At 37.9% G+C, this 22,969-nt stretch overlaps 1 protein-coding gene across 1 annotated transcript in view; it reads right to left on the bottom strand.

The window, feature by feature from the left end:
- The window catches only part of MAP9 (microtubule associated protein 9), a 57,391-nt gene extending 39,798 nt beyond the window's left edge, over positions 1-17,593 (bottom strand). Inside the window, exons 1-6 of the mRNA XM_036764385.1 lie at positions 17,279-17,593; positions 13,405-13,569; positions 12,169-12,253; positions 10,900-11,199; positions 5,181-5,413; positions 1,540-1,654 (exon numbers count right to left, since the gene is read on the bottom strand). Coding sequence (XP_036620280.1) covers positions 1,540-1,654; positions 5,181-5,413; positions 10,900-11,199; positions 12,169-12,253; positions 13,405-13,479 — 808 coding nt within the window. The 5' untranslated portion in view covers positions 13,480-13,569; positions 17,279-17,593. The remainder of the gene's footprint in view (positions 1-1,539; positions 1,655-5,180; positions 5,414-10,899; positions 11,200-12,168; positions 12,254-13,404; positions 13,570-17,278) is intronic.
- Positions 17,594-22,969: the final 5,376 nt, after the last annotated feature.

The raw sequence follows: 22,969 nt of genomic DNA, 5'->3' as shown, positions 1-22,969 counted from the left end.
GTCCCAGGGTCTACTCTCAAGTTTAGTTATCTCTTTTACTATTTAAAGGTGATCATATTTATTTGGAGTCAATGTCTGCTGTCAGCTATAGACTTGAGAACGACAGGTCTTAGCTATCAAGGCTCAAAAGTTTTCATTGTTTTCTGGAGGGGATCAATTTTAACTAAACAGTTTGGTCTTGAACCCCATATTAAAGAATGGCACCAAGACAAGAACCTAGCACTTAAGCAAGTAAACAGAATGTCAGCAATGGTCATATCTTTAAGTCTAAATGTTATGCAAATAAATCATAACCAGTCAAAGCAATATGAGTGATGTTTCCAAAATGAAAGCAAGGTTTTCTGTATGTCATTATGGCAAAAAGATGACAGGAGGAAAGAGATAAATTATAATAATTTTCCTTCTTCCAGCCCAGCCCTCACAGTCACAATATAAAGAGATACCTCTTGTGGAAAAGAGGTCGGCCATCCCCATGAATTATTTGCTAACCAATTTCTACTTATGGGGCAGGCAAGCCAACCTAGCTGAAGCAACAGAATACCCTCAGGTGGAGACAGAAGCAAACATATCAAACCACCACCGCCACTTTATCTTCCATTGGACCCTTATGGAGAAGGCCTAGAACCCCAAACCCAAGAGCTGTGGGCACAGCAGTATTCCCCAAAACTACTAGACTGGTTTTGAGCCCAGCCTCCACAGCTATCACTGAAAGGAGAAATCACTGTGGTAAAGGTAGGCCTTCTCCATCACCTCTTGCAACAACTACTGACCAAATACTATCAATAAAGCATCAACAGGCAGATAGACACAAGAGCCCTGGGGGTGGTAACACCCCACCCCACCCCCATGTCTGACAATCAGCCCTGATTCCAGTCAATTCTCACAGCTATTGTCTGGGGAGATGGATCCTATGAAGAAGAGGCCAGTTATCTCCACCAACTAATAACATCCCAAAGCAGGAGGACACGGGGAAGAGGGAGGGGGAGGGGAGAGGAGGCAGCACATACCAGGCAAGTCAAACCATTATCATCACCACTGCTCCTCAGATCCTGATGGAGACAGTCTAGGACCCTGAACTCAAGAGCTTTAGGACTAACAATGCTTGTAGCCCAGTGTCAAATGGTTCTGATAATGTTAATGTATTCCTCCAAGCTTCAAGGCTCATCTTGTTCTTTGTTGTTGTGAAAGTATTTCAAACTCTCTTAAATATTCAACTCTGAATAGGAAAATCCTGCGTCTCAACTTACTGACGCAGAGACCAAGTGACCAAGTGTGAGGTTAAGCTGTCTCAGTCACATAGAAAAATTATGAATGAAACTAGAACCTACAATTACACAATATTCTGAGAAAAAATGCTATCTATTAGTGATCTGAAACAAAACTATGACCTAACAAAATTAATTTTTGTATCATTTCAGCAAATATTTCTTTGTACTTGTGTAGCTCATTAATTGAAAAGAAGCATTTTAAAGTTTTAATGATAAATATGAAGTACTGCTTTAGAACATATAAAATAAAAAGATGAAAAAAAAGGAATACCTTTTTTAGAAGATCTTTCTGCTGGTACAGGGAAAAGGTAGTCTCCAAGATTTTCAGCATTTGATAGCTGGTAAGGAATTGCTAATGATGTTTGTGGGCTTGTTAACCAAGGACCCTTAAAAAATGATATTTCAGGGTTAAGTTTAATTTTTAATCTAATACACTAGAAGAGTTGAGTCTAGTTTGTGATTATTTCATCCCCAAACAATTATCATAACAGGCCAAGTTCTTTGATTTTCTTTATACTTTCTTTTAAAAAAATAAGCCGTTGCTTTAAAACTTTTTTATACTATACCATATCCCCCTTAATATTTTCCCTTTATCTTTTTTGTAACAAAGAAAAACATTTAAGCAATGTTGACTGGTAAAGCAATTATATCTGACAGTATATACCAAATTCTACCTCCACCTCTCTAGTGACAGGGGGAAAGGTAGGTTTCTTTACTAATTCACCAGAACTATCATTATAGAATTTATGTTTTCCCTCAGTGTTATCATTTACATTATTGTAATCAGTGTATGTTGTATTCTTGGTTCTGCTTTTTCATTCTATATCACTTCATGTAAGTATCCCTAGGTTTCTCTGAATTTCTCATATTTGTCATTTTGGATAGCAACATAATATTCAATTATATTCACATATTACAATTTATTCAGCCATTTCCCAAAGGATGACCACACATTTCGCTTCCAGGTTTTTGCTACCACAGAAAGTATTTGTATTTAAGCCATTTCCTTCTGTCGATGACCCTCTTGGGGTATGTGAGCAACTACAGGATTATTAAGTCAATGGTTATGAACAGTTTAATGAATTTTCTCACATAATTTCAAATTAATTTCCAGAACTGCTGGGCCAACTCAAAGTTCTACCAATACTTCACTGGTGTGCCTGTTTTCCCACGACCCTTCCAAATCAGACTTTGTTTTTTATTATTGCAAATTTTATAGCCATGAGATGAAAACATTTGCATTTCTGTTATTAGCAATTTGAAGGAATATTTCATGCGATTGTTAAACATGTGCAATTCTTTTTTGAAAAATGTTGTCTCGTTATGTATTTCTTTGGTTTTAAAATCACATTCATTTGCAAATATATCTATCCCTCTCTCTGAACCCTTGTAACAAAGATTTTAAAAAGGAAATTAAAAGTCCTGCAAAACTAAATAATGTTAATTGACTGAGAGTATATGTAATATGTCCCACCCATACAGTTCTCTCCTATACACTTCAACGAGAAGAAAGGACATTTTCTTAACTTCTCATGTGGCCAGTCTTTCTCAACATAATTGCAGAGATGTTTCACCCTGTTGTTCGTCTATTTACCTTGTTGTAAACATTATGTATACTGGGTTTTTTTGTGGTTCTGGTTATTTCTGCTTACTGCTTATTTGTATAAGTCTTCCCAGGCTTCTCTGACTTCCTTACAGTCACTGTTTCTTACACACAGTAACATTACATTAAATTCAAGTACCATGATTTATTTAATGATTTTCCAAATCAATGGGAATCAGAATTTTATCACATATATTCACTGCAAAGATATTTTTCCCGACCAACAGTATTTCCTTATTTTAGCTGTACCGCCTTTATTAGGGGAAAAAAAAACTTTTAAACATCATGTAGTCAAGATTGTCTACTTTTTTTTTACTGTCTTTATCCCTTGTTTGGTAAAGAATTCTCCCCCCTTTCTCTCCCTGCTCTTCCGCCTCATCTTGCCCCAGCTAGAGCTGAGTGAAAGATACTGATTAACGTATTCCTCCAATTAAAAAAAAAACAGGCACTTTGTAGCTTACTGTGTTATATGGTGTAAAAGTCAGAATACCTGGGGGTTCAAATTTTGGCCCCGCCACTTACCGGATGTGTGAACTCAGGCAAGTCACGTCTCTGGCCCTCAGTATTTTCATCTGTATCTTTAGGGGATAGATTAAAGAGCTCCTACAATCCCTTCCATCTCTAGATCTATGACCTTCAATCCGTGTTGGACTAACTTAAGATGATGTCTGTCACAATGCCTTCCAGTTTTTCCAAGTAGTTCTTGGGGAAGAGTCCTTTCCCTGAGTTTGTTACTAGTTTTCTCAATCACTGGAATGCTGCAGTCACTTATTCCTGGGTTTTGCTCATCTAGTCTGTTCCACTGATTTACTTTTCTATTTTTTTCACTAGTACCAATTAGTTTTGGTACTAATTATTGCTTTTTTATAAATCAAGAATGACATAATTTCTGAAACAAAACAGTGAAAATGTATATTTCTTTATATACCACAAAACCGTTACAAAAATTAATCATTGTTAGAGCACAAAGTAATCATGAACACATAAAAGTAGAATAAGTACATCCTTTATAGATCACAAAGCAATAAAACTAGTAAGCAACGCAGGAGACATTTGTGTAAGATACAAACTTAAGTGGAGATTGAGTAATGATACTCCTAACACTGAAGGCATCAAAGAACAAATCAGAAACAATTTGTAACTGTGTAAAAAAGAATGACAGCAATGAAATATACCAGAATTTTTTGGGTGAATCTAAGGCAGTTCGCAGAGGGAAAATTATATAGCTCTGAAAACATATTTTTAACAAAATAGAGAGCATTAATGAACACAGTACGCAATTAAAAAAACTAAAAATAACTAGAAAGCGAAAAGAGAAATTGACAAAAATGAAAAGCAAAAAGCCTACAAAAATGATAAGCAAAACCCAGAATTATTTTATAACAATCTAATGAAAGCAGATAAACCATTAGCTAATTATTCGATTAAAAGAAAGGAACATCAAATCACCAAAAACAAAAATGAACCAGCTGGAATTCACAATGGACAATGAAAATAAAAAGAATCATTACAAAATTATATGCCAGAAAAATTGAGAACTGAAAGGATATGATTACCTATAAAACTATAAAATTCCAAAATTAGCAAAAACAAAACATAGAGATCTTTAAAAACAAAGAGAGAGAAGCTGAACAAATAACAAACGAACTATAAAAACAATGCAGGGGCTGGAGGGTGAGTCCAGACAGATTTCCAAGTGAACTATTCTATTTGTTGCTGTTGTTGCTGGTCTTTCATTCATGAAGGGGACCATGACATCAGGAAGGTGATGTCATGACTTTGCAAGTGAAGTGTATTTAAGTGAGGGGGGGCTATGCAAAGTCACAAGCCTCACTTTTTCTTCCGAAGCCATCCGGGTCCAGTGCCAAGACAGAGAGCAGGATGACTACAGACAGCCCTGGATGCAGTGGGAGACTATGGCCTTTTTAAACTAAGGTCTTCCTCAGGATATCTATCTAATTTATTAGTTCATTCCATTTAATGTAAGACAATATAGACTTTAAGTTCCTTAAGGGCAGAACACATGTCTTATACATTGTTATGTCCCTCACAGTAGCACAGACATAGAATATGTTCAATGGACATTTGATAAAAATGAATGAGAAGAGCACCAGTACTCATTTTCCCAAAAGAAACCTGTATGATGGAACTACCTCATTTTTAGCTTATATAATATTACACGTCCATGTCCTTTCATTGTCATTATTAACGTAGACAACTGATAAATCTCACAAAATTCAAATAATGATGATCAGATACAAGGGCTTATATTCAAGAACAAGACTCAATATTTCAGATACAATAGTTACCTCAGAATTGGGGCTTTCAGAGAGCGTTCTTTGCTCATTTTCTAACATTTTGCCACTCAGCCTCATCAGAGATGAAGGTGCAGAATGTGAAGATTGTATTTTGGCAAAACCAGGGTTATCTTCCTCTTCTGGTACATCTTTATCACCCACATGGCTGGTCTTTCTTAAGATGCCTCTTAGCCGAGGTAAAGGTAATTTAACATTAGTATCTTTTTCAAGGTTGCTGATGTCTTCTGTTAAGAAATAAAATACTTCAATTTGAGTACACAAACTTTAAATAGTAGAGTTCAGTATCAGTGATGCACTGTTCCAGGTGAAAAAATTAATTACCTCAACTAATCGTCTGGACACTAGATATCCAAAAATATCTGGGTTTTCTCAAGACAAGTATGCTCAGTTCATCTACCAATGATTCTCATATAGTAAGAGTTTTAGGTCCTTTTGCCTTGTAGCAGCCCTCACCTGGACAGGATATTTCACTACCTCTCCTATACCATAGTGAACAGAATTGGACCCAATTCTTTTAGGGAAAACATTATCTGACTTCCAAACAATGAACTTAAAAATGAGATACTGGACACAATCAGTGGAAAATGTGACAACTGTCTGTAAAATGCAAATTCATCTTAAACTCATATTCTAATATTATATTTTTTTAAAAATCTAATCTATACAGAAGATCTATTTTTGTTAAAAATTTTTTGGTAAGACCACCACTAACTATTCAGAAGAACAGAAGACAACTGCATTTTAGGGAGCAGCAAAAATGAGTCCATTAGTGATGACCATCTTAGAAATTATTACCAATTTTATAAAGTGACTTGTTTGATCAAGTTTAATTTCCTGAAGGGGGGACAATTTTTCCAAACCAAAATCAGATTTTTGTTTAGTTTGTTAAGAAAGCAGAGAAAAAAGATTTCAGTTGACAACGAAATTTTTTGCAATGCTACGATATGTGTATGTGTATGTGTATATATATATATATACACACGTACATACACACATTTGGACACAAGCACACACACATACCCCTGTCATTTATAAGGCTGTTTTCTCTATAGTTAAAAGTAAAAGTGTTAGCATGAAACAGTGAGTCAGCCTTGAAATCACCCCTGATACATACTGGCTATGTGTCCATGGACAGGTCACTTAACCTCTTGGGGTCTCAGGAGACTGTAAGACACACTGTAAGTTCCCGAACAATTACAGACAAGAAGCCTATTTCAATCAATGGAGAGAATTGTTTTTAAAAAGTTCTCTACATTAATGAGATCACAAGACTGGACAAAATATATGTGTGTTCATTTGTTTCATGGCATAATGAACTGCATTATGAATGCTGTATAGTTCCACTGTACTTTGTTCCTGATATTTGAAACATTATGTTCACTTCTGGTAATATATCTTGGGACAATGGCAATCTGAAGAGGAGAGCAAGGATGGTGAAAGGTCTCAGACCATGTTACATGAAGAACAACTGAAAGAAGCACAAGTGTATATTCTGGAAAAAGTTGGGAAAAATAGGTATCTGTCTTCAATTAACCAGGGTTAATCCATGGAAAAGGGATTAGTAGTACAAAGGGTAGGAACTGCAGAAATGGAGAGACTCACTACAATGACTCATTCTTATATTACTCTGACACTTACTAGCTATATCTGGCTCTGGGTAAGTAATTTCTTCCCTTTGACTCTCCACTTCTCTCATTCACAAAATGGGGATAATAATATTTACACAACCCATTTCTAATGGTGCTGTGAGAAAGTAATTTGTAAACTTTGAAGCATGAAATGAAATGCTGATTAATGTTATTATACTTAAGATCTTTCCCTAACGGTGCAATGTCCCATGGTAACAAATGTTTTATTGATTTAATTAATATCTCTTAGGAAAAACCTACATAACATGATATCTCTAGTGTGTGACCCCTTAATTCTCATTTTCTAACATTAAAGTACTTGACTTATGTAATCTATGATGTAAGTAGAAAAAGATTATTAGTTCTTTTCCTTAAACATCAAGTACTAATTACTCAAGCTCCCACAAACTATCTCAAACATATCTCACCTCTCAAATAATAAAACCAATTTAGTGGAATAAAAAAAAAATAAACATGGAGCAGCTGGGTGGCACAGTGTATAGAACACTAGCCCTGGAGTCAGGAGGACCTGGGTTCAAATTTGACCTCAGACACTTGACACTTAGTAGAAGTGTGACCTTGGGCAATTCACTTAATCCCAATTGCCTTGGGATTGCCTCCCTGGGGGGAGGGGGGGTAAGTAAATAAACATGAAAGAGGAAAGGAGACAGGGGCATATAGTATTATTCACTCCCACTGAATTCAAAACATTTTTCCTTACTGGCTAATATTCTATAACGAATAGGCGTAAATTCTTTCACCTTTCCTCCTACAACATAGGACTAAAACTTTTTGACATTTGCTACTTCTAATAGAAATTTCATTACAAAAAGGAAGAGCTGCTCCACTAAATTTTTTTGTGGGTTGGGGAAGGGGGAAGAGGGTAAAGATCTATGGTTTTATCAGTGTAGAGAAGCAAGAAAAACTCCCTCCACCAATACAGACTGTCTAGAATTGACATCATCTGTGAGTAAGGGTCACAATGTGGATCTGACTGACTCCAAGGCGTACTCTTTCCACTGCTGCCAGGCTGCCTCTGTGATAATCACGATAAGAGAATTTAATTACAGTACAAAATAAAAGTTTATGTTGTACAATTAAGTAAGTAAAAATCATTTAAGCTTAAATTTACAATTTTTAAGTTTATTTCAAACATAATTAATATGCCATTCTTACTCCACATTAAAAATTATAGTACTGCTACTTAAAACTTGCTGCCATCTTGTGGTTAAAAAAATAATCTTAAACAACTCTATCCATGGCCAAATCTTAAATTCTATAATGTAAGTTCTTTGGTTTGTTAATTATTTTCAACAAGTATTTAATCCTTGACTAGCTATACCCTACCATGGAGCATACCCCCAAACCAGGCCTAGACAACCTGCAGCCCATGGCCACTTATGGCCCTTAAGCCGCTTGCAGTCCCACCAAAGGATTTTGGGCTGCCTGTGAAAAATGTAGAGGAAAACATCCTTTGTATGTAGCAGAAATCATTTGGCAGGCCGCAAGTGGCCCATGGGCCACAGGTTGTGCAAGCCTGCTCTAAGCTATCTATTATACAGTAATTTTGTATAACTAAAATTAATTAGGAATGAATTAAATAATTGTAGACTATAGACTCTTTAGAGCGCTCAAAGGGTCAGGAGGGTAAACAGAAACAAAGGTGGTAGGTAGATGGCCAAAAGAAGGAAAGGTAAACCAAATTGAGAAATTTAAAATTATTTCCTGAAATATAGTTTTGTTGGGATTTTTTTGTTGGTGGGTTTTTGTTTTGGGTTTTTTTTTTGCTGCTGCTGCTGCAATCTTCTCAACCTCATCAGGTTCCCTAACTACAAATCAGAAGTCTAAAATACTTTTGTTGTATTGTGCTTTGTTTTCAACAAAAAGAATTGGGAAAGGGGAGATGTTATTCAAAAAGTGTGAATTTTTTAAAAGACATAATTCTTGGCTTTAATCAGAGCAGATGAAGATATGCCATAAGGTGACTGTGAGCAGTAGGGGACAAAAGCCTCAGCACTTTAGGGAGCGAAAAAGGTAACAAAAGCAGAGCCTTCTGTTCCACTTTCCACCACTGAATTCATCCCACTCTATTCATTCAATAAAATGACTGAACTTTTCTTAAGAAAAAAAATAAAGTTCCCTCTAGTATTCAACTCTTACCTGTAAGTACCTTCTTTTGTGTTCTTAAAAAAAATGATGCATTCAATTCATGATTTTCTTCTCAATTTTTCAATAGTTTTTCATTCTCATTGTTAACAAAATAGTTCAGGCCTTACAACACTTAAGAGAACACAAGACTACAAGTTTCCTAAATGCGTCTTCCTACCCCATTTCTCTGCCCTCCAAACCACCTCAGAAAAGGCCACCAGACTTTTTTTCTAAAACATTGGGTCGATGCTATGTTAATCAGGACTACCAAAATTCTCAACTGACTTTTAAGGTCTTCTGCAATCTGGTCCTACATGTCTGTACAACTCACTTCCCAATTCTCCCCAGTATGTTTCATATTCTACTCCAAAAGGATTTGTTTCCTTACTGTCATGGAATAGGGGAAGAGGAAGAGAAGGCAATAAGCATTTATATAGTGCCTACACATGCACTGTGGTAAGTGTTTTCTAAATATTAATATTCTATTGAATTCTATTAATCTTCACAACAACACTATTATCCTAATTTTGCAGTAGAGGAAACTGAGATAAGACAGAGTTTAAGTAACGTAGCCAGTATACATCTGAAGCTAGATTTGATCTTGGGTCTTCCTGCCTCCAGGTCCAGCATCCTATCAATCTAGCTGTGCCTGTCTGTAGATTGGTCACTCTCTCTCTCTCTATGTATGTGTATATATTTATACTACATATGTACATATATGTATATATGTATGTATGCACTTACACTATATATGTACATATGTGTGAATATATGTATGTGTATATATTTACACTATATAGGTATATGTTTACACTATATATACACACACCCACCCACACATACGTGTCCACACACACACACACCCACACACACACACACACCCCCATATATACACACACACAGGCACATACATATCCTAAACTCAAGTTCTCCTTTTTCAATCCTACCCATCTCACAAAAATCATAAGGCATCACAGACCATGGCCTGGCAGAGACCTCAAAGACCATCTAATCCAATTCCATCATTTTACAGGTCAGGACTGAATAGCTTCAAGTTCTTTTCATGCATGAAGTTTTCCTTGACTACTCACTCATTCTCCATGGGCTGGCATTTCTTTGATCTATTATTATACAGTCCATACCACACAATTGAGCTCTGATTTCCACTTATTCTAGTCTTATTTCCACAACTGCATTAAAAGCTTTTTTGAAGGCAGAGTCTATGAAGGAATGAATTAAAAAACATTTATTAAGTTCTTTTGTCAGTCACTATTCTAGGATCTGGGAGTATAAATACAAAAATGAGACATCTTCTGTCTTCAAGGAGCTTAAATTCTAACACGGAGAGATCATACACACAAACACACATAAACACAGAAATGCTGATCATAGAATGGATTGTCATGAAAAACAAGAAGGCAAACGCTATGAAGAACATCATCTGAAACTCTCAGACATCTGGCTAACCCCCACCTTTTTGCCTTTGCTATCTGGCCCACTTATTTCAATGACTGCAAAACAGACACACACACACACACACATTCTCTCTCTCTCTCTCTCTCTTTGGTCTATTTTTTTTTTTTTTTGCTGCTCCTTCTTTGCATCCTAATTCTCTGCTCTGGTTCCTGCACTGAAGGGTGCCTCCAATGCCTCATCACAGGGTAAATGTGACCCTGAGTTCTTGTAGATCATCCAGAGCACAAGTCTGGAGGTCCTTCATGTATATGCTGTGTAACTGTCTCTATTATCTGAGGAACAGACTGGCTAAGCTTGGAGATGTTTATGACTAGAATATTGGCCATTAGATGATAAATGTTTTTACCCAAAGGCATAAAGGAGTTGCAATGTGAATCAACAAAGGGATATTCATGCTGACAAAATGACAAATCTTTAAGCTGAAATGTTAAGTTAGCAATAGCAACTGAATGAGGTACCTGATGATACAAATTTGACTAGCCTAGGCGTAGATTTTGTTTTCATTTCTTCCTGTTCAATTTCATGATCTTTTATTTGAGGCTTCAATGAATTAATTTCAAATTCTTCTAAAGTATCTGGTCCTGCTTCTTCTTCTGTTTTGATGGGAAATATAACTAAATGTTTTGTCACATTGCTATTTGTTGTCTTCGTTTTCAAAAAAGTCATTTTTGGAGAATCCTTTTCTTCATCATCTGACACATAAAAATCATTAGTTGACTTTTCATCTGTTGATGTGTCAGAAAAACCTCCCAAAGAACCTGATAAACAGGAAAGAACTTCAATGCTTATGCTGCAATTAAAAAAAAGTCCATGGTAACAAGACATTAGCTTCAAAAGTAAACAAGGTTCAGTGACTAGAAAATGTTGGCAATCAATAGCATTGAAGCAAGTTAAATTTTGTGGTGCTCAGCTGTCTTATGCCAGTTCCACAATTCATGAAAGGGTTTATTACAGTGGTGGTGTCAAACTCAAATAGAAATGGGTAACTAATCTGTAAATAAGGATCTTCGCAGCTATATATTAACTTAGTTTTAAAACATTATCTTACCTATGGCTTATTATTAGTTTTACTTATTTTGTTAAATACTTCCCAATTACATTTTAATCTGGTCCAGCTGCTTTCAGGAGTGTTATGGGCCTTATGCACCCACTGGTTGTGAGTTTGATATCTTTATATTACGGGATCACTAAAAATAGTGATCTCCCATAGTACATTTAAAATAGTTTTCAATTCTTAAAAATTAAAGTCACAAACAATTTTATTGGGTAAAGCCAGGTGTGTATAAATAACAAAACAAACTTGAAAAATTACAACCAGCATTTATTTCGCCGGCCTGACCATTTTTACCTTTTCTACAAAAATTAATGGGCTAAATTTAGTTCAAAAGACTCGAGGGTTATCACCTCAAATGTGGAAATATATATTTACCTTTCAGAAATTGTTTTCCCGCAGCTTGAGAGGATTACAACATTGAACAGATGAACTCTCAGCTGCCTCTTAGCCCTCCAGCCTGAGAACAAACGTCTTTCTCTACATTCCTCCCCCTCCCCCCACCATATATCTAAGCAGTCATTAAGACATCAAAGAAAACCAGAAGCAGGTCTTTAGGAAAATGTTAGGTACAAGGCTATGTTGCCCAGTTAGACTGGAATAACTCTATGTCTGTAATTTAGATTCTTGCAGCTTGGATGGAGAGGAAGGAGACTATTTTTTTTCTATAGCATACCAACATCATCACTGTCAAAATCATCTGAGTAATCTTCACTTTGTTGTAGAGCTGTGCGAGATGAAACTGCTTTCTTTAATTCATCCTGAAATGATATAATTCAGTAAGTTTCCTTTCAAATATGAAGGTCTCATATCTAGATACCATCTCATAAAACAATTTGTTCTGAACAAAAGATGCTTTTCCAATAAATTTCTACTAGCTTGGGCTTGAAGCTAGAACCAACTTGCTCTAAAATACATCTCAGCAGGAAATCTGAGTTTCTGTCTTTCTGTTACAGATATGGACTTGATGGATATTGTGCATTTAAAGGCTTAGTCCACAGATGCAGTGAACTACATGGGAGAAAACTTTAAAAATCACTAGATATAAGGAACAAGTCCTTAAGCCTTATGTAAAAAAGGTATTTAGAAACCTGATATTTAATTCATTAATATTTTAAAGGTTTATAGTTAGACATAATATTACAGCCCAAATCATCAACTAATACCTACAAAAATAGATGAAAAATTTCTTAACTCAAATATGGATGCTCCTCCATATAAATACCATTCATGATCACAACTTCACACCACCTTGAAGGTAACCAAAATTGAGATGCAGCTTTGTAAGCATTTCTGTGTTGGAATATCGGGAGTTCCATACAGATGAATAATTTACTTCAACTAAAGCATTCTGTAGCTCAAGACATTCTACACTACACACCTCAACCCCAATTCATTCATATAAAGTTCCTTCCTCTACAATAGTTTCCCTCTTATTTCTGCTTATGCCCTTTTGCATCATCTTGCTATCAATCAGCTCTTGAAACCTTTCCTAAAACTCCTGTTTTGGGTTATGTGCAGAGTGGGAGTGTATTTGGACCTGCTTTCCTCTGCAGGTTAACTTTTCCTTATCTTCTGATAGTAGCTGTAAGTCCTATCATCTTCTTCCAAGGTTTCTTTCATAACCACCCTGGTCCTAGCTAACTCTAGTCAACCCCCTAGTACTGTCACACTCCCTACCATGCAAATGTTGAGGAGGTAATGACGTAACAGTCCTTGATGCTGCTAAGCCACAAGCTTTTTTATCAGCTTTATGTCCTCAAAGAACCTGAGCCAGGTCTCAGCTAGCCAAACCTTATAGCCTTGTGCTGAAACACTCCCTGCCAAAGTCTATGCGGGGTAATATTGTCGCTTTCTCTTTGTTTCACATATAAATTTAATAAACATTTAAAATAACTCAATTTATTTTTACCTGAAAAGTAGTTCTTTTAGTGACTTTTGGACTCTTGGTATAGGCCAAAATAGTGCTACCCAATTCATCAGACATGGTGATTTTGTTATAGGTTAGATATAGTTGTTAAATTCTTTTCCTTCTTTAAGTTTTCACAATGGCCAGTATTGAGAATGTTGATTCAATCTATGTTGGGAAATTAAAATATAGGGAGATAAGAGCAAAATCATATCTGACATGTTTTGTTAGTTCAGTTGATACATACGTTAGGTATAAATTTCATCTGAATATTTGGAACACACCTACATTTGACCATCTTTTGATTTTTCTGGTCTGGATTTATGATTTTATAGGTAGAGGAAAGTCCTACTTTTGGAATTCCTAGTGGGGAATATCTCCTCCATCAATGTGGATCAATTACTGAATCTGTAACTTAAAGGTCTTAGAGAATTGCCTGGCACTCTGTGAGGTTAAGGGATTTGTCCGGAGGGGCATAGCTAGAGGCTGGAACGAAACAAAATCTTCCTAATGCCAAAGCTAGATGTCCACCCACTATGTAATGTTGCCTCCCTTTGACATAATTAAAAATAATAAAATGATATTTTAATAATATATCTACGATATTCTTACAGAGGCTTAAATATAATTTTAAAAAAGCCAACTCTAATTCTTTTGAAAAGGAGGTGTGGACTAAAGGACTAGATTTGTTTAAGAGATCTAAAATTTGCTCCTCTATTACATCTAAAATGATCCCCTTTCTAATTCATGCCCCACAATAGAATACAGAAATAATAAAATCACTGAACTTTACCTACAGCAGAATTTGTAACTACAAAACAGTATTTCTTTCCTTACACTCTTAACTGTCAAAGACTGGCATAAAAATTTTTATGTGAAATATTTAATTCTAGGGCTACACAAAAGGCAATGTTCCTCACCTCACCCCTAGGTCCTGGGAAAGAAAAAATACCACCTTTAAGATATTATTTTTTTTTCTAAAATCCTCCATTCTATTTCATATCATTTATGAAATGTGTTGGACAAAAGATGTAAAGTGTAAGGGGTCTGCAGGTAGACAGGAGCAGAAAAGTAACTTTTAATAGAAAGTTTACTTGTCCTTCCCATTAAACATAGTGGAATGATGAGAGCACTGGACCTGGCTGTCAGAACACCTAAATTCCAGTTTCAGCTTTGTAACTTACTATCTTAGAGAAAATCACTCAAGCTCTCTGAGTGGCACTGTCTCTTTCTGTAAAATGAGGAAACTGCACTAGTCTTCGAAGTCCTTTTCAGTTCACTTTATAGGATTTACTATAAAGAGTTAATAATCATTTTACTTATCTTGGCCAGCTTTTCCTCTTTGAACTAAATTATCTCTGCTACCTTCTGGTGCTTAAAACTCCATTACTCTAAAACCTGGCTTCTAATTCTAGCTCTGTCATTTACTAGCCATGACTTCTGGCAAGTGTGACTTCCCCTCTCTGGTCTTGAGTTTCCTCACATAAAATGGTATTTGGAGTAGCTCTCCAAAGTTCCTTCCAGCTCTGAATACCTTCAAGATCCCAAGCTCATAGACTTGCAAGGATCACGTTGGTCCTTTATTCCAATGTATTACTTCATCATATAACATCTTTGACAAGCATTCATCCACTTCCACTTGACGACAACGAGATGACAACTACTACTACGCTACTACCTCCAGGAAAAAATGCTCATTATGCCTAACTCTTTACTGTACTAATAGCCCTACTGGGCACCCTCCTCATGGGGTCCACGATCTCTATTACTGGCTGCTACTAAAGGACTTAGCAGTCATTTCTACTCTTCAGAACCCCAAATTTCTTCCTTGGATAAAGTGAGAAAGTTGCACTAGATGATCTCCAAGGTCCCTTCAGTGTCAAAAACCCTATTTATCATCCTCTGACTTGGAGTTAGACATCACTTCACCTCTCTGAGCCTTCATTTCCTTATCCATAAAAGGAAGGGGTTGTTCTATATGATGTCTAAGGTCCCTTCCAGCACTGAATCTATGACTCTATAATCTTATGCCTTGGAGTTTGAAATCACTTGACTTTCTGGGCCTCAGTAAAGAAAAAGATTGGCATAACTACCCTACTGGATTTTAAATCAAGAAGAAATGTTTTCCACTCCCTCATTGAGCCACTTACTATGTGAAGCTCAGAAAGCCATTCAGCTTCTCTGAAACTCAGTTCCCTCATCTATAAAATGGGGTAAATAAAAGCACCTACCTCACAAGGTGGTTGTAAAGTCCATATGATATAATAATGTAAAATGCTTGCAAATGTTAAGGTACAATACAAATGTAAGTTACTAAACTTGTCATGTTCTAACTAATCTCTTTTGTGGAAAAAATGCTGCATTTGGAATCAGAGGAACCAGATTCAAATCAGAGGTTGGATGTCTATTTGTTACAGATGACGTGGAGAGAATTCTTGTTCAGGTACTGCATGGAACAGACAGTGTTAAAGATTCTTCCCACTCTGAGAGTAAGAGATTTTGGATCCTGGCTCTAATTATTACTACCTGTATGATCTTGAAATCATTTGAATTTTCTGATCACCAGTTTTCTTCACTGATAAAAAAAACCAGAGGGTTGAAGTAAGGTAAACTCTGAAGGCCCTTCCAGTTCTAAATGTATGAACTGATGAACTTCTGAATCTAAGACTGAAATCTGATGGACTTCTGAAGCTAAGACTGAAATCTGAGGAACTTCTGAATCCAAGACTGAAAATTTGACGGACTTCTGAAGCTAAGGCTGAAATCTGATGGACTTCTGAAGCTAAGACTGAAATCTGAGGAACTTCTGAATCCAAGACTGAAAATCTGAGGGACTTCTGAAGCTAAGACTGAAATCTGATGGACTTCTGAATTCAAGACTGAAATCTATTGAACTTCTGGATCTAAGACTGAATCTAGCTGGTTTGGGGGCCTGTCCTACCTGACTCTGTGACCTTAGCGAAGTCCCTTCCTGTCTGTGGATTTCATAGGATATCAGACTTAGAGCTCAAAGGGCCTTAACATAATAGCCTAATCTGCACCCCTCATTTTACAGGTAAAGGAACTGAACCCCAGGGAGACTGTCTAAACCAAATTCACAAGGACGGTGGTAGGATTTGAACTCAGGTTCTCTGATTACAAAAGCAGTGCTCCTTCCAACTTATGATGCCGCCCCCCACCCTTTCTTCCTCTGTGCTGGACTGGATGATGTCCAAGATCCTGGTCTGCTCTAAAGGTCTCACAATAACAATGAAAATAGGGGAAAGGCATCGAATGGATACAGTACCAGGTCAGGCCCCTGGAGCCAAGAGAGAGCTTTAAGTCCCAGCTCCCGTACTTTTGGGGGGGAAGGGGGGCCCTGGACCTTCAGTGCCTCAGGCAATTCTACTGAATGGTCAAGCAGGGCTACCATGCACTGCTAAGGGGAGTTTCTTCGTTGGAGTTCCTTCTATTTAGGAAGTCACAGGCCCAGGGAAGGAGAGCACACATTTCTGTGACGCTTCTATTTGATCCTCACATCAAACCTTGTGAGATCAGTGTACTTAAATTTTCTATTAGAGGCAACTGAGGCTCCCAAGCTCTGTCCTGTGGTATGTGGTCTACAACTCCGGTGCTCCAGAGGCTAGTCCCTCACCCCGGTCCCCGTCCATCCAATCACCAGGAGCTCACGGTTATCGAGCGCTTCCAGGTTGGCGGAGCACTCGGCATCTCTGCCGGGAACGGGACCCGGGAATCCTCCCTCCTCCCGCCCCGGAGCTGCTGCGGGCACGCTCGCAGCTCGTGCCCCGGCCCCGACGTCCCCGGCGGCCGCAAGCACGCGGGGAGCCAGCCCCTCCGCCCCAGCCATCCCGCGAGGCCGGGGTCCCGGGCCGCGTACCCACTCCCGTGGTGGCTCCCCGGTCTGACTGAGGTCCGGGAGTGGTGGGTGGGTGAGGCCCTGAGTCCGCGTGAGGGACTGAGGGAGGTCGTCTCCTCTCCCCACAGCCTTGGTCAACGCTGGCCTTGGCCTTGCGGCCGATGCTGGACTGGGGTCTCCCCGCAGCGTGGAGGCGGGAAAGGGGCGGGAGTTAGCTTGTTGCTCCAGCAACGGGCCGCTGGCGGAGGAAGTGAACGCACAACGGACCTCGCGCGCACACCCCATCCCCGCCCCTCCACCTCCTCAATACTCCCGCCCACCAGATAGCTCTTTGTTACCCCGGGTCGTTGCCAGGGAAACAGCGTTGACGTAGGAAGTGATGTCACGGTAGCTGATCCTGGCTGGGAGGGAATCAGCTTCTGCCTGCTTTCGGCTTCCTAGTTCAGAGTCCGTCTTGCAGACGCAAGCCCCGCCTCCTCGCCTCAGTTGGGAGGGGGGAGGGGAGAGGGAGAAGGGGCGGTGCTAAATCCTGCAGGTGGGAGGCTCGGAGGAGGTGGCCCGAGGAAGGTGGAGAATGGGTCCGCACGTGTGTCTGAGGGTTGTTGGGGTGAGAACGCCACGAAGTTGTCCCAATCTACCAGGAGGAACGTCTAAAGTTCCGGAATGTTAGAAGGGAGAAACACGCAGGTCAGCGAGTCCAGCCACCTCAGGCGTTACATACCAGGGGGAAACCGAAGCCAGCATGAGGAAGTGACACAGCCCATGCCCGAAGGCGGGTCTCGTCTGCAGAATCTCAGAGGTGGAGGGGATTTCGGGGATTATCTGGTCCAAACAGGACGGTAGCAAGAATCTATTCTACAGCATAATAATAATATTCCGAACATCTGTATCATTATCATCATAGGATGACAGCAAAAATCTATTCTACAGCATTTTAATAAAAATGGCAAAAATATAAAATTTATATGTATATATATATAATGGCAAAAAATAATAATAGATGGAAGCAAGAATCTATTCTACATCACTACCATAATAAGATGACAGCAAGAATCTATTCCACAGAATTTTAATAATAATAATAGATGGAAGCAAGAATTTATTCTACGTCATTATCATAATAATAGGATAACAGCAAGAATCTATTCTATAGCATGATGATGATGATGATGATGACGCTGATGATGATGACTAACATTTATGCGCTTCACGGTTTGCAAAACGTTCCACAAATATAAGCATTGCCTTTTAATCTGTCAACAACCCTGGAAGGTCAGTGCTACTATTTTCCCCATTTCACAGGTGAGGAAACTGAAGCAAAGGTTAAGTGACTTGCTCAGGGTTATACATCTGGCAGATGTCTGAGGTTGGATTTGAACTGGATTTGACTCCTGACTCCCAAGTCCAGGGCTCTACCATCGGGTTCACTGCACCACTTCCTTAGGCTTTAAAAAAATTTTTTTTTGGGGGGGTTGTTTTTGTTTGTTTTTTAAAGACAGAAAACGCTACCTCCCAGGAAAGCCCCTTCCATTTTCAGATGGTTAAATTTTTTCCCCCTTACATCAAATCTGTCTCCCTCTTTGCCGCTTCCACCTATGGCTTCCTAATTCTCTCCTTTTCAGACAAACAAAACAAACCTCATCCCTTTTCTAAAACCTCGTGACAGTGGAATACTTGAAGGCATCTAAGTCTCCTGTAAATCTTCTAGTCTCCGGGATAAATAATCCCAATTGCTACCAAAATTAGCATGATCTCCAATCCCTTCACCACCCTGCTTTTTTGCATTCTTCCACGCACAATCCTGGAGCTGAAAAGTACTTTTAGATCTCATTTTTTCCAATTTTCTCATTTTCTATTTGAGAGAACCGAGATCCATAGAGGCGACATGATTTCTCAAACTCTCATACATAGTAGGTGATAGACCCTAATCTCAAACCCGGCTCTCTTGATTCCACACAAAACCTCGGACGACTTTCTCAGTTTTCCTTATGTATAAAATAACTGTTATTGTGCTAAGACGGAGAAGATGGTAAAATGAGGTTAATGAATTTGCTTACTGCCACCCAGTGGGTAAGGCTGGATTAAAATACAGTAAGTTTGTACCTATGACTCCCGAAGCTTCCCCATCCAGCTCAGAGTAACCAACAGTAATATCCCCAAACCCCTTTTCCCAGCATGGGGGAGTTCTAATATCACCTAGTCATCATTTCCTCAAGTCTTCAGCTTGCCTCATCTCTCATAAATCAGGACCAGTCCCCAGATCCAGGCTCCCTGCTTTCTTCCCCCAATCTTTGGACCCACCAAACTTTACTCATGATTTTGTGAACCAGTTCCACCCAGGGACTCCAGTTCCATTAATTTCCCTGATTTCTTGTTAAGTTGTTTTAGTCAAGTCCAACGCTTCATGACCTCATTTGGGGTTTCCTTGGCAAAGATTCTGTAGTAGTTTGCCCTTTCCTTCTCCAGTTCATTTTACAGATGAGGAAACTGAGGCAAACAAGGTTAAGTGACTTGCCCAGAGGCACACAGTTATTGTCTGAGGTCAGATTTAGACTCAGATCTTCCTGATTCCAGTGTGCCTTCTTTATTCCCTAATTTTAGTGTTATTTTGTTTATATGCTTTATCTGTTTCTATATTATCTGTTAGAAAATAAACTCTTTTGAGGGTAGAGACTCTCTTACTTTTTAAAATTTGTATCTGAGTGCCTATTACAGTGCCAAGAATTGTTCATTGATTTATTTGTTAAATGAGATAGTAATATGGCTCTTCCTGTCCCATATTTATTGTTAGAATCAGAGGTATTATATGGGAAATGTTTTGAAAAGTGTGAGATCCTATAAAAATACCAAGTATCAAACATCTATCAATGACATTTTCATACATGAAACCAAGGATGGCTCTGAAAAAGATTTTGAGGCTTCTGGAATTTAATTGACCCACTAATGTTACCTTTAACTACCTGTTTAAAACTAAACTATCGGCTTAAAACTACCTGTTTAAAGGTAGTTTAACTATCTGTTTTAAAAAAAAAACTGTTAAAATTATATTTAAAAAATAATAAAAATTATGTAAAAAATATAATATAAAAACTATTTCCTGTATAATCCAGAAAAGGATTATATAAGTCATATGTACCTTAGTGTGAATTGAAATTTTGGCATTGTTAAAGAAATTGCATGCAGACACTGGCTAGTAGCATTTTTTTTTTCAAAGACCAAGCCTTTGTGATATGATTCATGGAGAAAAACTAGCAATTGGTGATTAACCTATGGAAAGCCAAGTAATACTTGTTGATAAAAACAAAACAGCTTTCCACATTATCCAGCTCCCTTCCCGCCCCCCCTCCATCTTGTTCTAGGCTGAGCAATCATCAATAATTAAATCAATATGATCCTACTACCATCATTCCTGTAAAGGGCACGTCAACTAACTGCCTTATGGATTAAATCACTCTCCCTCCTATTCTCCAGATACGCCCTTCCTTGACCAGCATTCCCATATATTTGTTGTCTCCTCCATTATATCTTTGAGGATAGCTAGGAACTATATTTTGTATTTGTCTCCCTAGTGGTTAGCACAGTGCCTGGCATAGTAAACACTTTAATAATTTTTTTTTCATTCATGTTAAAACCCTATTACTCTTTTAAATTTGGTCTAGTCTATCGACGATGAAATCAGTTGCCCCCTGGACCTTTCCTTAGAGGAATTTTTCCCCTCCTAGACTTTTAGGTGGCACAGTAGATTAACAGTGCTGTAGTCAAGTTGACCTGAGCTCAAATTTCGCTTCAGACACTTACTAGTGTGTGACTGCCTCAGTTTCCTCAGCTGTAAGATGGGGATGATAATAGTACCAACCTCTCAGAATTGTTGTGTGGGTCAAATGAGATATTTGTAACATGTTTAGTACAGTGCCTAGCACATAGTGAATGCTCCTTCCCTTCCCTTCTGTAAAGCTCTAGAATTTCCTTAAAAACTTTATGACGGGGATACTTAAATCCCACAAGGTGGCAGCAAAGGATTTACAACCTGATCCATAGACCTGAATGTAACTACTTCACTGGTCATTTCCTTCTCACCCATTCTACCAGCCATTTAATATTTAAGCTTCACTTGAAAGACAGAATCGCATATGAATTATTTGTTATGGTTTTAAAAATTAGAACGGCTTTTCCTTGACAGGAGAATGCTGTACTCATATATATTACCCATATCTGAACACTTTAAAAGGTCACCAGCTTTCTTAATATTTATACAACCAAGATCCCAACAAGCCAATTAGGCTCAATGTGTTTCAAACACGTTATTGATTTAGTCATTCTGAGAGTTAAAAGGATACTTTGCTTTATTAATGAGAAGGATTACACAGACACATACACATGTATGTATATATGACCACTCAGGGTATCCAGGAATACTCTAATTCTAAAAGGAGAAAAGAGAGAAAAAAGCATTTATACAGTACTTATTATGTGCCAGACACCGGGCTAAGCACTTTTTTAAACAAATATTATGTCATTTAATCCTCAGGACAACTCTGTGAGACAGGTGCCATTATTATCCCCCAAAACATACAAGTAAAATATTCTTTTTATCTAGTATTTTATATTAGGTCAGAAAGTTCTATGTGTGTCTATAAAATATACTGATGAGGGTAAAATAAATCAAGACTGAAATGAGTATTTTCAAAGATGTCATCTGTATTTAGAAGTGCTACTAGCAGAAAAGGACCATTTGAATCCATTTGAGGAAACATATTTGGTGACAAGCATAACAATTCAGTGTAATTAATTGCTGCAGAGACATGCAACAAGGTGGGATGAGTGGTGAAACATTGCTAAATTGGAACAGTTAGAATCAATGAACTTGTCCATTCAGATTCTATTTCGGTCATTTTGTAGAAACATATTAAAGAACAATTTTGTATTTTATTATGATAGTTTTCCTATTAGGAATATTTCTCTTAAAATTATCTTTTGTCAGTTCCTGAGTACAACATGATGTTTTCCTTGCATAGACTGAATCCAGATGTCAAACGTTTATTTTTATAACAGCAATTCACTGCAACATTGCCAATTTTTCTTCTATCTGGGATAAAGATATCCCTTAATAAAAAGCTTAGACCGACTCACAGTAATCCTTCTTTTCCTGAATTGCACATCTATATAATCTCTCTCTTCCTGTACTTTTCTTTATTCTTTTATTCAAGCCATCAAAATTATTCCTTAAAACAACAGCAGCAGCAAAAGCAGCATATCTATTGAAAGTGAGGGAAGATGTTTTATGAGTTACCATGGCCAAAGAATTCATTACCAGTGACCAGCTTGTTGTTAGCCAGACTAGTTTGCAGAAAGCAGAAATAATTCTGTTGTTAAGCTGGTCGTGTAGCAAGAGCAAAGGGTAAGTAATGTACAGCTGTCACACTCCACTGCTATTCACAATACATGAAAAGAACTATAGACAGAAATCCCTTCCCCCATCACACATTAAATGGACCCCCTGAGGAGGACTGAAGGTAGGGCTTGGATGAATGCTGCTCAAAGGGCAGATGTTGTGATTGCTACTAATGGTAGTGCCCACATTGATGAAATCCTAGATCCATGAAGTATCAAAGAGGAATGTCCCAGATTAAATTTGATGATTGGCTGTCAATGCATAATTTTCATCTCTAGTACCCTTTCGAGTTTTCTATAAACATTCTCATTTTTTAGATA

The sequence above is a fragment of the Trichosurus vulpecula genome, chromosome 6, assembly GCF_011100635.1.
Source record: "Trichosurus vulpecula isolate mTriVul1 chromosome 6, mTriVul1.pri, whole genome shotgun sequence".
In the NCBI taxonomy this organism is placed as follows: domain Eukaryota; kingdom Metazoa; phylum Chordata; class Mammalia; order Diprotodontia; family Phalangeridae; genus Trichosurus; species Trichosurus vulpecula.
The sequence above is the reverse complement of the archived record's forward strand: the minus strand, read 5'-3'. Positions and strand labels throughout refer to the sequence as shown.